This window comes from Zosterops lateralis (assembly GCF_965231275.1).
Source record: "Zosterops lateralis genome assembly, chromosome: 5".
NCBI classification, from domain to species: Eukaryota; Metazoa; Chordata; class Aves; order Passeriformes; family Zosteropidae; genus Zosterops; species Zosterops lateralis.
Window position 1 is genome coordinate 48,040,468 of NC_139766.1, and position 16,511 is coordinate 48,056,978.

The 16,511-nt window shown below is 45.9% G+C and overlaps 1 protein-coding gene across 4 annotated transcripts in view; it reads left to right on the forward strand.

Annotated features, from left to right (window-relative positions):
• LEF1 (lymphoid enhancer binding factor 1) overlaps positions 1–16,511 on the forward strand; it is a gene marked incomplete at its 5' end in the record, with an annotated part of 70,408 nt that overhangs the window by 24,772 nt on the left and 29,125 nt on the right. For all 4 annotated transcript variants that reach the window (XM_083860993.1, XM_083860992.1, XM_083860995.1 and 1 more), the window contains one exon: positions 15,827–15,959. In XM_083860993.1, the coding sequence (XP_083717119.1) occupies positions 15,827–15,959 (133 nt within the window). The remainder of the gene's footprint in view (positions 1–15,826; positions 15,960–16,511) is intronic.

The following is a 16,511-nucleotide window of genomic DNA, read 5'->3' on the forward strand; positions in this document are numbered from 1 at the left end:
ATGAAAAGGGTTAAAGGAAGATACCGTTCAATTCCTCCTTAATGGTCCTGAAGTGTCTAAGTCATGGTTAGGACTGTGGGAAGAAGGCCCATTTGGGTCTGCAGTGAGGACACAGGCACACTGGTTTATTTCCATTTAAACAAACAAATGTAGCTGCCTCTAAACCTCTGAAATTGATTTGCACATCTGGAGAAGCAGGGCTGAACATCTTCCTTGCAGTGCCCGTTGCAGAGGGCAGGAGCCATCCTTGCACTCTCAGGAAGACCAGGGCAAAAGATGGGGTTCCTCTTGAGTGGCAGATGGGGTTTGCACGTGGAGGCAGGTAGCTCAGAGGAATTGTTTCTCTCCTGTTACTGTGCAACACTTCTGCATCCACTTCTGCATGGCGTGCTTTAATCAGCAGCCCTCCCCTCTTGGCCCCCGGGCCTTGAAATTCCACAAAACCCAATTAAGAGAGATGAGAGAGCTCTAGCATGTATACATATGAAATTTCAGAAGGCTGAAAAAGAGACTCTTAATACCATAAAGCCTGCCCTAAAGTAAAATTTGCATCTGAAATCTACATAGTTAACCCCGTGAGGAAGACAGCGTAGCTAAGTACAACTTTTTCCACCCCAGAGGGGTAACTTATCCAGGTCTGCTCGGTTTGGCATCAGCCTACTTGCAGCTGAGGAGTGCTGCAGAGCAAGCCCTGTGCCTCATATACAGCCTACAGAGAGCATCAAGGAGTTGCGGCTCCAACTTCAGAGACTGTGCTGCAGTGTCCTAAACAGAACAAAACAAAATCCAACCCCAACCTGAGAAGATCACGCAGACTTCTCTAGGTCGGTAACTAAAAGCAGACTGGGTGGAGGGAGTGCTTGTGTAGAGTCATTAAAGGAAGTATTCAAGACTGATGTAATTATCACTTACAGATTCAGCACACTCAGCCCAGGGTTCCAAGTATTTCATGCTTTACTAACTTGGTACTACACTGGCTTGTTTAAATTGCCATAGTGAACTATCCTGAGAAAGACACCCAGCTTTAAAAGAATCACAAGCAAACAAAAAACCCTCAGGAAATCCACTCCTTTCTGTATGGCTTGAGTGTTGAGAGGGGAGCTGGGGATAAAGCTTTATTCCCCTTCCGTGCTTTTATCTATCTCTTTTGCTATCTTATTTGTGTAAGATACAAAATTTCTCCTCCTATTATCCTACTTACAGCTTAATCACATGCTAATTGGGGACCTTCTGTCGTTCTGCTCTTTTTTGAGTCTCTGTATCCTCCCTAAGAACAGTCACAAGTACCCTCTTCAATTAAGAGAAATTAAACAAGAGCTAAAAACTCTGATCCGAAGGCTTTATGTGATTCCCTGAGTTGACAGCAATGCGTTTGGCCGTAATGTGGCTGAAATCTGGGGAGGACGGTGGGGACTGGGCAGCGTGCTGGGAACACAGGTAAGTATTTCCCTGCAAAAACACGAGGCCTCAAAGCTGCTTTTTTTATTACCTCCGGATTCTGCAAAGGGCTGGTTATCTCACGCTGCGAGGCAGCATGATCAAAGCCCCGGGAAAGGTCAGGCATTCCTCCAGGAGTGACACTCAGCTGCCGGCAGCTCCTCCAGCCCACAGCTTCCACAGCCCGGCTGCGGCACCGAGCTGAAATCCTTTATCTCGTTAACGAGTGAACCTACAGATTAGCCAGCCTGGCCTTAGCTTGATGTCGAGAGCGTGTAACACCTGGCCAGGGCCTTCTGAAGAGGAAAGGTGGTTGTTTTTAAAAAAAATAATGTTGTGGGGGAGGCAGCATTTCCTTCCTCTGACTTAGCGCGAGAGAGTTAATGCCGATAAAAGCGGTGCTCTGTCTCCGTGCTGCACCAAGGGGCTGCTCTCCTCGTGTTCTCAGCTCCTAGTTCTGTGCAACTGATAAAAACAGTGAGTGCCAAAATCTTGGCCAGATGAGAAATCATCTACAGCATGTTCCAGTGAGAGGATATTGTTTTCTCACTGATTTGATAGACTGGCATTCCCTTTGAGCTGGTTGTCCCCCACAGCAGCTTGAGTGTGGACAGGGAGGTTTGGGAGGGCGAGCGGAAGGAAGAGGTGTCTGAGATGAGCAAATCCTGTCTCTGCTTCCGCACATGAGGTGCCGTATTTTTGCATCTCTGCTAGTTCAGTGGCATGGGGGCAGCGTGTCCCTCGAGTAGGGGTGACAAGGATTCACCCCGTGGTTCATGGTCCTGTCTCTGGCTGTCTGGAGGCTGACTGTCCTTAGCATAGGTTGGTTGGCACAGGGTATTTGCTATCTTTGTCTTCAGGCACGGGTGCTGAAACTCTGAGAAAGGCAAGGGGAACTCTGCCTGTTTCGTGGTGTGAATAGTGTCCTGGCTGTGAGATAGTGGAATTATTTAACTGTCTGAAATTTGGGGTAATTTTCAGTTTTGGATGAGGTTAAGCTATCCTTATTTTAGGTGTAGGACAGAAGTAAGAGGGACCATGATTTCTCTCCATCAGAAAGGGTACTTTCTGCCATAAAGAGGAAAAATAATTAATTTTTTAGAGCAGAGTGCTTGATTCCTTGATTAAAAGGCCAAAATAAGTGTCCTTTAATCTGTCTCCCAAACTGTTTCTTGAAAAAGGGGGCAGCAAAAGTTTGCCTCATCTGCAAATGAATGTGGCAAACTGTGTGGCTGGCTGTGGACATGTGGCCTCTCGAGCAAACTCAGAGTGTCTGTGTGCAGCATCTATGATGTCTGTAGCAGGAGTGCCTGTGTCTCCTGCCCGACTTCCAGATGATCCTCAGATCATCCAGCTAAAAACCCTTCTCCCTCTTGCACAGGAGAGGTGAGAGTCTGGTCCTCGCCTCTGAAGTGATGGCAATGGGGAATGAATCTGCCAGTTCTGGTAGGAGCAGGGGGAAGCCAGAGAGAGCAGGAAGGAGCAGGGAAGAAAAACCAAACAAACCCAAATAAAAAATTGTCTCCAGTATGTGGTTGCTGACCTTGCCCATGTTGCTGGCTGGGGGTGGCAGCTGGAGGGGTTGCTGGGTGGGAGCATCGCTGGCAGAGTTTGCCCAGCCCCAGTGCCAGGCCAGACTGGACACTGCAGCAGTTCCAGGGTTTGCTGCCCCACAGCAGCCGGTGTGGGAGGGGCAGGTCTCATGTAGATCCCCTGTGTGTCCACGCCAAAAAAGAAAAGGATTAAAGTTGCATTGGGGCATCTCTGGCACTCTTGACCATTTGCCCTGTCAGCAGTGGAGGGGGGTGAGGGGCTGAGTGCTTCCCCAAGCTCTCCTGGCATGAGCTATTTTTTTGCCTGATAAATTGTTCAGTGGTGTTATACGGCGTCTAACACACTGTGTTTCTCCCAAGCACAACCTTTATTGCAATGAAAAGTACCAAGGAGGGGTGTAGTTATGATAAGAAATTGTCCATCCCGGCCTCTGCCATGGTTTGAGGGAGAAGTTAATTGCACAGAGGAAGACTAATTGAATGAAAAATCAAACTGTGGGTAATGACAGGGTGATGGTAAACTTTGGAAGTGCCTCTTTAATGTAGTTGAGCATAATTCTCATATAATGTTATTTGAGTTTAGTAGGATTGAAATATAATTGCAGAGTGACCCGTTGCTACTAGTGGGGCTGTATGTGCAGCTCTAAGCCCATCTGGAAGGGTGATTTACTGGAGGCTTGGGCAATCTGGCAATTTAGGCTGTTTTTACGATGTTTAGACTTTCTACCCATGTTATAAAGCACAGCCCAGGGCTTTTATGAGGACGTAGGTGCCTGCTGCACAAAACTTAGGTTGTGGGCCGGGTGTGTTTTTTTGTTTTTAAGAGTGATTTTTAAAGGGCAGCTCTTGAATTAAAAAAAAAAAAAAAAAAAAAAAAAAAAAAATTCAAGTCTAGCAGCAGGCAGAAATATCCTGTGCAGGATTTAAAAGGCATCACGTGTCTTGTGCATACCAGCAACCTTTTTTTAAGCCCTGTGGCCGAATGGGTGAAGGAGCTTAGTGGTAACAGACCAGATTGAATGGGGTGGGAAGAGGGAGTAGGTGAGCCCCATGTTTCCTGTCTCCCCCATCTCATGGGCTGCCATCCCAGTCACCAGAGCATCTTCAGGTCAGTGCCCAGGACAGTGATGTGCCTGCATGGGTAAGGCCTGAAAGCTGAAGGAAATGCCTGGTTTTGGGGAGCCTGAGGGTGCTGTGCAATTAAATGAGCCAAGCAGGGCCAGGAGGCCCAGGAACCTTCCCAGGAGTGAGTACAGGGTGCTGGAACAGAGGCAAGGATGGGTGGTGAACAGGGCTAGTGAAGAGTTGGAGGAGAGATAATACCATTAACACAGGAGAAGATGCATTTTCTTAGAATCATAGAATATCCTCACTTGGAAGGGATCCACAAAGATCATTGAAGCCTGAGTCCTGGCGTTGCATAGGACACCCCAAGAATCACACCACGTGCCCAAGTTTGTGTCCAAATGCTTCTTCAACTCTTGTCAGGCTGGTGCTGTGACCATTTCCCAGGGGAGCCTGTTCCAGTGCCCAACCACCTTCTGGGTGAAAAACCTTTTCCTGATACCCGATTTAAACCTCCCCTGACATAGCACCACTTTGGGTCCTGAGGACTCTGGGTCACAAGTGTGTGTTTCAGTGGGGATAGGCAGCTCTTAGAGGATGATCTGGCTCCAAAGCTGATGTAGGAGCATCCCTCCAGGGCTCCTTTGTTGGTTTCTCTCTGTGTCTGGAGGCAGGGCTTGCTGTGAGGTTGCCATATCTGCTTTTTGGGGAGTGGAAAAAAAATGTTTCCTAAGCTGCCTTGGGAGAGGCAGCATGCAGGCACAAAAGTGGGTGCTCTGTCTTATCTGGATGTCCTTTTTCCACTCCTCCTGCAAACAGGCAGCTTACACGGGTCCATTATAATTGCAGTCCTTCCCCTAGCTGAGTCATCTTCTACTGTCAGCCCATGGCTGGGAGGGGTCAGTCTGGTTTTTTTGTGTCCTCTAAGATGCCATTTGGCAAACAAGACTAAAAATAATGGGCATTTAGATTTTGTGTCAGTAGCTCAGCATCCAGCTGTGTCATGTGGTAGGTTTATTGCTCCTCCTTATTTCAAGAGTCCAAATGAAACATTCGGTATCAATGGTTTGGGCCAAAAAGTGTTTCTAGCCCTGTTTCTTTGAGCCCATGCCTTGTTCAGGTCATTCATTGCTCGTCCTTAGCTGTGTGCTGTGATTTTTGTGTTTTTAGCTCCATAAAAATGTAATTTTTAGGGCATATTTTTGTGTCTCATTGATGTGACAAACCCTCGTGGGAATGATCTATAAAATTAAGTTAGTAGCTTTTCAACACTTTTGTTTGTACTGAAATCATCTTGCACAATGTGGTAGAGAAATAATTCCTGTTGTGACCTTCTACTGATGGTTCAAATAACCTGTCTAAGAGACATCCTGTTTCTGGAGGGCCCTATTGCTTTAATTCCTGTTAAAATTGGTTTTGTCTTCTTTGTGGAATAGTGCTGCTGAAATTAAGTACTTGCAAATGCGTTTTACCTCCAGATAAACGTTGCAGTTTGCATTTTCAATCCCAGTGAAGCTTTAGCAGACTGCTACTTTTGGCCTAATCATTTGTACATTTTTTAGGGATTTTTTTTTTTAAGTTTAAAAATGAATATTTTATTTTAAGCCTGTGGACCATCTTGCCCACATCCAATGATGGATGTTTAATGAGATGACTTTTTGCCTCCACTAAATGGTTATATTGTTTGCACTGATGTATGCTAAGACTTGATGCATTAAATCTTTGGTCATTAGCCGATGCCATTAGCAGAAAAGTCCAAATCACTTAGAGCTGGGACTTAAGACTTTTCATTAAAACTCAAATTTGCATGTTATTGGATAAATCTGTTAATACGGTTTAGCCGGACTCAAGGAAGTTACTTGAAAACTTTTTACAGTGCGTATGCAGGGTCAACGATGCCTGAGAGCCTCAAATTTGGAGAAAATGCCCCCTCTGAGGGCATGTGCTGAGCAACCCCTGCATCCATCCCACCCAGCCCTGCCTGTGCCTGCTACCTGTAATGCTGTGCATGCACCCCCAGCTGTCAGCATTGCACTTTGTGTTGGGCTCAGGTCTGCCCCACTGCTGCCAGTAAACCCCCCTGAAGGAGCTCAAATCCCAGCAGCAGGGTCTCCTCACTTCATGGCAAATTGGGGCAGCCCTTCCTGCCACTTTGGAGCCAGAGAGGGGTTGGCTTTAGCACTAGTTTCCCTTTGGGAGTCTTCAAGCAGCATCAGTGTGGTGAGGAACAGGGCTTGCCAGGAGTAAAGGCCAGCTGAGAAGAGTCATTGATGTCATCAAATTCGTCATTCCTCCATCATCACATCCATTCCTACATTTTTTTCTTTTTGTCTCCTGTTTTTAAGAGGGTGGATGAGGCAAGAGTATTTCCAAAAACATCAGTCGTGTTGGGTAGCTTGACTAGCCCAGCATGATCTCTGCTTTACTAGAAGTAAGAAGATGCTGCCTGCATCTTCTGCAGTCTGCTTGCAGACTTACATGTTAAACAGAGGTTTTGAACATGTAAAAGTGTGCCAGGTGCTCAGACAGATGTCAATCCCTTGTCCTTACCTTCTATATGACAGAGCTAAGATGTTTTCCCAATACATGTCATACTCTTGCATTTTCTTAATCAGGAACATCTCTATTCAGTGCACCTTGAAAACTGCAGCTCAGAGAGAAGTTGACCCATTTCTCAGTTTTCTGGGCCTCTGATAGTCTTTGTTATGACATATGGAGTTGGATAGGCTGTAACATAGACTTAATATAAATACATTTAAGAGAGGTCCTATTTCAAGCACTTTTGATCCGCTGTGTGTGCAGTGCCGAAAGGCATCTTCCTGTCACCAGGGTGCAGGATGGATTTTTTTTCTTGGCTCCCCCCAGGAGTCTGGGTCTGTATCCTGTGGGACTTGAGGAGGCCGATAAGGAAAAGTCATCCCATCCTGTGACGCACGTTGTCTGCCACAACAGAAATGCTGGGCTTCAGAGGCTGTTGTCGGACAACCTGCTTTCACACAACACTTGTGCTTATGTGGTAGATGGAACCATTTCCAAGGTTTGAATATTGGACTGAAGCACATCCCTCTGCTTGTGAGAGAAGCACATGAGCTTGTGGGTCTGAGTACACTGGAGAAAATGACAAAGTTGTTGTGAGTAGAGATCCTGATAACCTCGAGGCAAGCAAAATAAGATCGTGTCTTTGTCTTAACTCAGCAGACAGCTCTGCTGACAGAAACCAGAGCAGCTTTGTCACCAGGGAAGAGCAGAAGATGGCACAAGAGGTGACACCAGGATGGACTCCAGCCCCCTTTCCCCCACCCAGAACCCCTGAGGCTCCCTGTCACATTCTACTGTTCCTCCCTGGCAAGCTGCTGGGCTCTGGGCACTGCCTCCTCTGATGTCCAGTGGGTTTCTTCCTCTGGTGGCTTAGGACAATTGTCCTTACTGTCCAAGGAAGCAATAAGCTAGAACTGTGCAACCCAGGGACTCAAGCTTGGGCTTGTTAAAACATTGCTGGGGCTCTGTTCTCTAGCCAATAACAAACCAAGAGTGTTCTGGACAGGTCAGGAAACAATGAAGAAAAACACCTTTCCATCTGATGGGATTGCTTGTATGTGACAAGGATGCACCAGGCAAAAGAAGGGATACTGTGCAGAGTGAAGGCCCATCAGAGCATTTGTAGTGGCAGCAGTCCCATTTACCAGGTTTTTGGGGATTCTAAGAGACTTCTGGGGTTGAGTGTGTGATTTGGTAATGCAGGTTCCTGCTTGTTGGGTGTGGGGCTCATCAGGAAAAAGATGAGCTGTTCAGGATGGCCAAAGTTAAAAGATCTTCTTGCAGAAATCAGACCTTAAAACAAGTATTGACAGTCAAATTGTGGAGTGTTTGCTGGCAGTTGATCTCCATCTAAGAGAAGCTATTGCTGAGTTTACAGAGTGAAATAAGACTTTGCAACAGGGAAAGTCCTTTCTGTGAGCCTGTGGGTTTTCTGCTAATTAAGTGCCCTATCAGTGATATTTCCAAAACCAATGGGCTGTGTAAAACTAGGTGTAATCTCTGTATATGTGAACTCAGAGTGCAGAAATTGAAGTGGGCTTGTCCTCCCCTGATCAGAGCCTTACAAGACCTGCATGGCTCCCCACATAGTTCACCAGCACTCCAGGTCTCCTGTTCTGCCTTCCTGAGCAGGCAAGAACAAACAAATTAAGAAGTCATGGGAGAGAAGAAAATGCAGATAGCAGGGGATTTCTAATCAAGCTATTTTAATACTGGGTGTGCTTTAATCATTTACTTAATGACAGTGCTTAATGAACACTTGAAATAAAGCATGTTTCTGTCAGATATTCAACACCCATGTTTTTAAAGCTGTCTTGAGGGAACTCAAATGCTTATTACAACTTTTCAGCAAAAAAAATCGCAGTTGTGCTATATGAATTTCCAAGATTGAAGGGGAGGGAGGGGTGAAAAAGATGGAAAAAGACAAGAATGTAGACAAGCCAATAATAGTGGTTTCTCGCTAATGTTGCAATTAACCTGAATTTAGTGACTGATTATAATCCATCTAGATAGATGCTTATTCTAGGCCTTGTCAGATCATATTTACGCTTTCCTTTGCAGTGCTCCCCTGGCTGTTGCAATGAATTTTTTTATTGTGTACCAACCCTTCAGGCTTCAGGCAGAGCAGTTGTCTCCAGTTCCTCTTGCCTGTCCTTGTATGCTGCCTGCACTTTCAGCTGTGACACCCCCTTTGCTTCAGGTGCTGATTTTTGTGCCTGCGAACTGTGGCATGGTCGTGTTGGCCGTGAAGCTGCCCTTCCTATGCATTGCAGACACAGCCACTTGCTGCTGGGCTTCCCAGAAAGGAAAGTGGTGTGAGCAACTGGAAAAAGGTCACAAACTTTTCCTGCTCCCAAATAACCATGGGAAGCTCTAGCAAGCATCCTGATTGCCTCCTTTACCTGCTGATGATGTACTGGCAGCTTCTTCTCTCCAAATGTTGAGGGCTCCTAGCATGCTCTGGCTCTGGTTTCATGATGCAGTGTGTCGTTGGGAGATGGGGAAACTTTCAATAACTGACTTAGAGTAACTTTCTTGTTCTGCCCTTTCCTGACTCCCAGCACTAAGTGCTACTTCCATGATGAAGAGTTGAATACAGCACATGAGGAAAAGGGGGACCAGGAGGATTTTTTTGACCTCATCAAGTCATCAGTTTGCCCCCTGAAATGTGTGGTTTTGATTTTAGTTTTGTTCTGAGTAAGTGTTAGCAGTTGTGAAGCTGTAAAGTTTCACATCAGCAGCAATGCAGCATTTCACTTCACCTCTTTAAAATGGTGAGTCCCTGGGGTGTCCCCCCTGCTGTTGGTAAGTATGAAAGGTCAGTGAGATAAATGGCCTCCTGCTGCCCAGTTGTGAAGCAGGGTTAAAAGACTGCACCTTTTTTATTTGTCTTTCATAAATCACACTATTCATAAGCCCCTGTTTCCTGTGAGCAGTGTGTTCCTGTGGGTGTGCTTTCCTATCCCTGTTCCTTTTAGCTTCAGGTGAGGCTAAAAGTAATGCTACAAGCCACTCTGCACCATACCTACTCTGGCATCTTCCCCCTTGCACTGTTGGGAGGATTGGAGAGGGTTTTGAAAATTAAGCATAAAATTATGTCTGTTGTCAAGAGCCTAGAAAGAGGCTGGCTTTGGACATAAACCTTTTTGCTCTAAAAAAATGGTTTGGGAATGGGGGAGTAACTTAAGCTCTCTATATTGCTGCATCTTTGCGAAGTTGTCTATGAAAAGGGATTGTACAGTCGCTCCTAGGGAGGTGGCAAATTGTTACTGCTGTTACTACTGGTGCTGATGAGCTTGTTTCCTCTACTGGTAACTATTTTGGCCAAAACATGTTACTATTACCTCCTCCTTTTCCACCACTGGTTCTCCTTTGCTGAAGCCAGTCCATGATGAACCCAGACATGGACCTGGTTTTGACATTGCTCCAAAATAACATTCTTCTTGATCTTGCATTTTTATTGCAACAGCTGGTCAGCAAACGCATAAATACAAAGTTAGTTTAGCCATTAAAATGCTGTTGGTATTTTGAGAGGACAGCTGGAACTGCTGTCTTCTGGGTTTGCTAAAACCTTCAGCCTAAGGATAATTTCAAGTCTGCAGAAATGAGAATAGGCTAAAAAAGAGATGAATTTTCCTTGTCTCTTCAGATCAAGGTAGCCTCGAATTCTCTCCATTTAGTTCATTTATTTTGAGGTACTGCTATAGCAGTAAGTGGAAGGGTTTAGAGATGTTTTGGTGCTGGGTTTTTTTGAGGAGCTGTCTGTTGTGTTTTCCCCCTAAACTTAACACTTGTTGTCAAAAAGTTGAAGTTGTTTCTTCAAATGACCCCCTCTTTCAGGAATGAAAGGGAATGATGCATTTATTCATCCTTAAGTTGGTTTGTTTGGTTTGGTTTTTTTTTAGTTGACTTATTTTAGTCTTAATTGAGAAGACCATCTGCTAGTATCTGTAACAATGCATTACTTGCTGACAGGAGAGGAAGAGTGGACAGGCTGGGACCTTTTTATTTTTGCTTTTTAGAAATGACTTTGTGTTTAAAGAAAAGAGGAAAAACAAAAACGAGCCCAGCACCTCTTTGGATGTTGACAAGGGACACTCAGGTCTTGTGTGCAGAGGCTTGCATGCCTCATGGTTCTCTGCAAAGCTCCCTGCCTGCCTGCAACCTCCTTTGTAGATGTGTGTCCTTTGAAGGGTCATTAATTTAATATCTTTCTCTGTGCAGCAGCTGGAACAAATGGTGGCCCCAGCTCCAGCAGGAGCTCCCAGCTGCCTGCCTCGCCCAGCGCTGACCTACAGGCATTTTTGCCATGGCTGTCTCAGGCTTTTTATAGTTTTTGCACACTTGTTGCATATAAGATACCTTACAGGTGTGGGCCTTCACTGAAGCATTAGCTGGCTGTTTAAGGAGGGCTTGAGGTCTGGTTTTCTCCTGGACTCTTGCTTTTCTTCAGAAGCATTTCAAAAACAAGGGAAAACTTACTGGATTCAGACTGAATTTGTGCTGCAGCATTTCACCACGAGCTCACCAAAGATTAATCTGAATTGTCTCACAGTGTGCTCCTCGGATGAGAGGGCAGGCACATGTCTGAAATGGTGAGTAGCTCTGCAAGTGCAGGTGCAGCACTGCCAGTGCAAGGCACTTGCAGGGGTCACCCAACCATGTGGCAGCAGCTGTGCCAGTGCCGCAGCCAGGGGATTTCTCACTCTGCTCCTTGCCCTGGCCAAAATGCCTGAGTAAGTTCAAGCTTTACCACTTGCAGACTGTGATTGCTGTTTGCAAGGAAAGTGTTTGCTGTTGTACAGACCTGTTCCTGAGTTACTTTAACACAGCAATAGCTTTAAACAGGTGTCCGGTGCATAGCAAAGCTTCTGCTGGGATAATGTCAACTGCTGGGTCAGGGCCCTCTTCCCTGCAAGCTCTTACCCTTTGCCCACCAACATTGTACGGGGGATTTTGGGGGATTTTGGGGGATTTTTTCAGGTCAGTCATAAAACTGAATAGCAGTTTCATCTTAGCCCTAACTGGCCAAATAATATGGCTCCTGCTGTTTCCAGTACATGTATGCTCTCCCAGTCCTCTTCGTGTCCTTCAGGGGAATGTCCCCTGCCTGCACTGCCTCAGTTCAGCCTGAGAGCACATGCTTGGGAGAAATAAAAGATACCAACTGGGAGGGCCAAGCTGGTGAGAAAAAGTGCCCCAGGGAGCGCTGCACAGAGGCCAGTTCCCCAAGGATGCTGGCGTGGTCTGTGGTGCAAGACTGTGCTCTGGGACTGGAGCCCTGGTGGCCGTGTGGTCTCTGAGAAGGAGACCACCAAGGCTGAGTCGCTCAGGAGTGTCCCTTTGAGCTGAATGCTGTGGGACACAGCTGTGTGTCCCCAGGCAAACAGGAATAGGCTGTCCCTTTGCCATTAGCCTTTAGTGTTTGTAACACACGCATGATAAGGTGTCCTAAAACACCACAGGAGGTCATCAGGTTGTAAACAACAGGTCCTCATTTTTAGTAATTTACTTTTTCCAAATTGCATACCTTGAGCTATGCTGTATGTCCCATTTCCTTTTCCAGGTCATGTAAAGAACCTTAGGCACAGAGAATGGAACTTCACTGGTGTGGTGTGGTAATACACCATTTATGCTGCATCAGGGCTGTGCTAGGGACAGCTTCAACAAACATTCAGCTTCTCCAGCTTGTCCTGGAAACGAGAATGGAAATTTCATCCTCATTCACTGTATCGTGGTTTTAGAAGCTGCTTGGGTACCTACTTGGTACCAAAATGCTATGTTTTGGTGGGTGGATAAAGTATAATTTCTGTACTAAAATACCAAAGAACCTCACATAGGACAACGTAATTGTCTTGTTGAAAGCGTGTGGACTGATTGGGTTTTGCAGATTTTCAGGCTGTGCTGAGGAGAAAAGGCATTCTGTGGACCATGCCTATATTAGATATAGATGTCACCAGTGTGCCAGAGAGAGCTAGTTGTGGGCTTGGTCAGCAGGTGCTCAGCAAGCCTTGGGGAGTGGAGTTCCCCCTGCATAGAGGTCATGTTGACCAAGATCGAGTCTTTGTCAGTCTCTCAGGTGTTTCTGCAGATGTATGGATTGTCTTTGGTGGATTTGGGGAGGCAAATATGATAGGGATGCCATTTTTGTGGGAGGAGGAAGCCCATGGGTAAAGACTGGGAAGCAGTAGAAGCAGTCTCACCAGCACAGTTTTGTACCTCAGTGTAAAGTAGAATTTGGCCATGTTCACAGCCCTGGAAAGTAGTAGTGCCTACTGTGAGCAGTAGGTGGTGGAAGGGGCTTTGGCAGCGTCCCCAGTCCAAATGTCCCCAGGGAACGGGTACAGGGCAGGGTCCATGGGACTGGATGGGACTCCTGGGGCCAATCCCTCACTGCAGCTGGGGCTGAGAGGGTTGAGAAGGTGGCAAGAGGGGCATCCAAGTGTCTGCATACAAGGTCTTGGTCTCCTGCCCTGAACCCTCTCTGGGAGGAAGGCCCAGATAACCCATCTGGATTGCCTTGTAGGGCAGGTGCCATGGCAGAACGATTTCAAGTCTATAGGGCTTTTGGAAAATATGTCGTCAGACCTTTCTCCTCCTGGTTTAATTATGCATGTGTCACCCTGTGTGTCCTCCTGCTGCTGATCATCACTGTGGACATCTCAGTGGGACCAGAGGGAACTGGGAGGCTCAGCCTGTGCCCAGTGAGGCCCTATCTGTTGTCATATTGGGGTGACCAGCAGGATTTGGCTGCCAGAGATCCCCGAGTCTTCCCAAAGCTGTGTGGGGCAGGCAGACTGAGAAGCTTTGCATTATTGCTATTTTTTATTGTCACTTTTTTTCTCCCAATTTCTGGCTCTGCAGACCCCCAAATGCTCTTAATGGAGATATTGCCCGTTTATATGTTAATTTTAAGCTCGCTGACAAGCGGTTTGCTTTTCTCCTGACTTCTCACGGTTCCTTCGCCCGTTGAAAGCCGCTGCCATGGGCTTAGGGGATAAGGTGCCGAGAATTAGAAAATAAAATAAAATCTGCAGGATGCCGGAGAGCGAGGGGGTACAGGGATTGGCATGCTCTAAGTATAAATGGGTGATTTCTGAAAGCAAGGAACCCTGATACCAGGGGTGTGCATGACAATTACATCCAGTACAATACAAAATGTTAATTACTGAATTTTGAGAAATTAATGCTGATTAGCAGCTGTGTGTGTGTGACCTAAATACATCTATTGCTTATCTTTATTCATAATATACAGTTTATTGTTGATTAAGTAATGTCTGAATAGTGGGTTGGCCCACAAGTCTCATAGCTAGAGACTGAGGCCCAATTTGTAAATAATCTGAAATTTGTTGGCATCTGTTTTTTGTGGAATTTATACGGATGGGGAAGATGAATAGCAGTCTGAGCTATCCCCTTTACAACTCAACTCATAGATATTATTGAGAATTCATATTGCTTTTATTATTTGGTCATAAAAATGGACCTAATGCTTGTTGGCTTTAAAACACCTACCAGCGCTGCTTTCTCTCTCCATCTTGCAAAATATAAGACAAGGCCGAAGCTTAAATTAAAATCCTCAGGTTCTTATCTCTTTCCCACAGGAAAGCAAATCTGTGTTGAAAACCGTAAAATTAAAAGGAGAGCAAGGATAGCATAATTTAGCAAAAATTCATGGCACCAGATTCTGAGCTATATGACTGGAGGGATAGGTCAGACATTAAGAAGATACTGCCTGCTAATGCAAGTTCCTTAAGGTGGTGCTCTGGAAACGAGGAAAACGGAAAATGCTGCACTGGTTCCCATTTGCTCCCTTTCCTCTACTCCTATCAGCCTTAACAATGAATTGAGTTGTCCATTTACAACCGTCTGTTTCCAGAAGGCCAGAAAAATCATGGACTTGTGCATGGAGCTATGTCCTAACATCTGCTTTGTGCTAGGATTTCAGTAGTAAGCTCAATGAAAATTAATTTCATTAGCCTCCTAAATTTTTTTTTTCTTAATTCCTTACATTTGGCAGGCTGTTCTCACTGTCAGTGTGTCTGTCTGAAGGACAGCTTTATTATTTTGGAGGGGTTTTATTAAAAACCTGTTTGTTCCATAATTATTTGTGCTGAGGAGCAGGGTAGAGTGGCAGGGCACAAATGAGGAGTGCCTGTTACATGCTGGCATCATCACTACAGCTTGTCCCACTGTGGAAAAAGCTACTTGAGTTTCCAGCAGTGTTAAAAATGTAGGATTTCATTGGGATTGAGGTGTTTCATTGTCTTGCAACCTTGATTTAAGGGGGTAATTTTGGACAGCATCCTGTCCCTAATCCTGTACCTCTGCACTCTGGGAAGTGCTGGTGGGAAGTGTGCATCTTGCCCTGCAAGGACATCACCTTATGGCACCCATTTCAGGACCCTTGTGCGCATTTGTAGTACTTTTGAGTTCTTCCTGATAGAGTCAGAGGCCTCCCAGCTCTCCCCATGCGCTCAGCAGGTCTCCCCTCTAACTGACCCTCATGAGAGGCCACTGCCAACTGCTTATATATGGAATCAGGCTTCTAAGGGTGGTCCTTTAGTTACCCGGTAGACAGACCAAGAGTTTTCAACCAGAGTTTGTAAAACTGCAAGGGACAAACTTGGTCCCTCTCATGATGGCAGGGGTTTGTCCCAGCTGTGCCGTGCCACAGCCATGCAGGAAGAGCACTGGGGAGGAAGAGGGAAGTTCATGAAGCTTGTATTGCTTTTAAGGCTGGAGATAAGGCAAACCTGTACTTTAATCCTTCTTTTCTCAAATGCTGTTCCCATAACCAAAGGGTTTCTCCAGCAGTGCTGCTGGCTCTGCTGTCCTTTTGTCACAGCCCTTGGTGCACAGTGCCTGCCTGCCCAACACGTTGCTCCTCCTGCCCTGCAGCTCTCCATTTGCCATTTCCGCAGCCCTGTCTCAATGTCTCCCAAATGCCTTTCTTCCTGCTCCCGGCGCCCACCCATTTCCCCGCATTTCCTCAATATCTGCATCCCTCTTCGGGTGCCAGTGGTTTAAGGATGCCGATTCTGGCAGCAAACCTGGTTTCCATCCACTAGCCCCAATGTCATGTCTGCCCATCTGTTTCCCCTGCTTCAGTAATGCAAATATTTAAAAATAGCATTTTGGAAATGTTGGTTTGTTATTTTTTTTTTTTTTTTTTTTTCCCCAAAGCAGAAGTCTCACCTCACTAACACAATTCAATTTTTGTTCTTCTCTTGCAGTCCAACAAGGTGCCCGTGGTACAGCCTTCTCATGCGGTTCACCCCCTCACCCCTCTTATCACCTACAGCGATGAGCACTTTTCCCCGGGGTCACACCCATCTCACGTACCCTCCGACGTCAGCTCCAAACAAGGTGAGCCCATCCTTTCCCAGCACAGTGTGGTCCTGGTGCCCTCTGTGCTGCTGACAGAGCCAGTATTACCAATTTGTAATATTTTTAGAGGGAGGCTTCCAGGTGCATATCCCACTTTCAGAGATGGTAATTCTGCTTTGATGCTGATACTTGGCTGCCTGAATTTTTATACTCTTTCTAAAATGATAATTTGGGCTTGCTTTTCTCATCAAAGTCTTTCAGAATCTCAGTAAGCAGGAGCCAGTCTTCACCATCTTCTATGGTGCCCAAGGTTTGCAGCATGCAAATACAGAAAGGGCAACCAACTCTCACTTTCTGAGACCAGAGGGGTGTTATTGAAACCTTTTCTTTCACTTTATTTTATGTCTTTGTGTTCTGCCTGTCCATATTCTTCTGTACATCAGTTGCATAATCAAAGCATTGCCCATAAAAGTAGTTTTGAGCCTGTGCAAGTAAAAGCTTTACAAATCAGATGTTTTTAACCTCCTTATGCTGGCTGCCTTCTGCAGAAAGCATCTTTTTAGGTGTCCAAGTCCTGGATGTCAGTTTTCT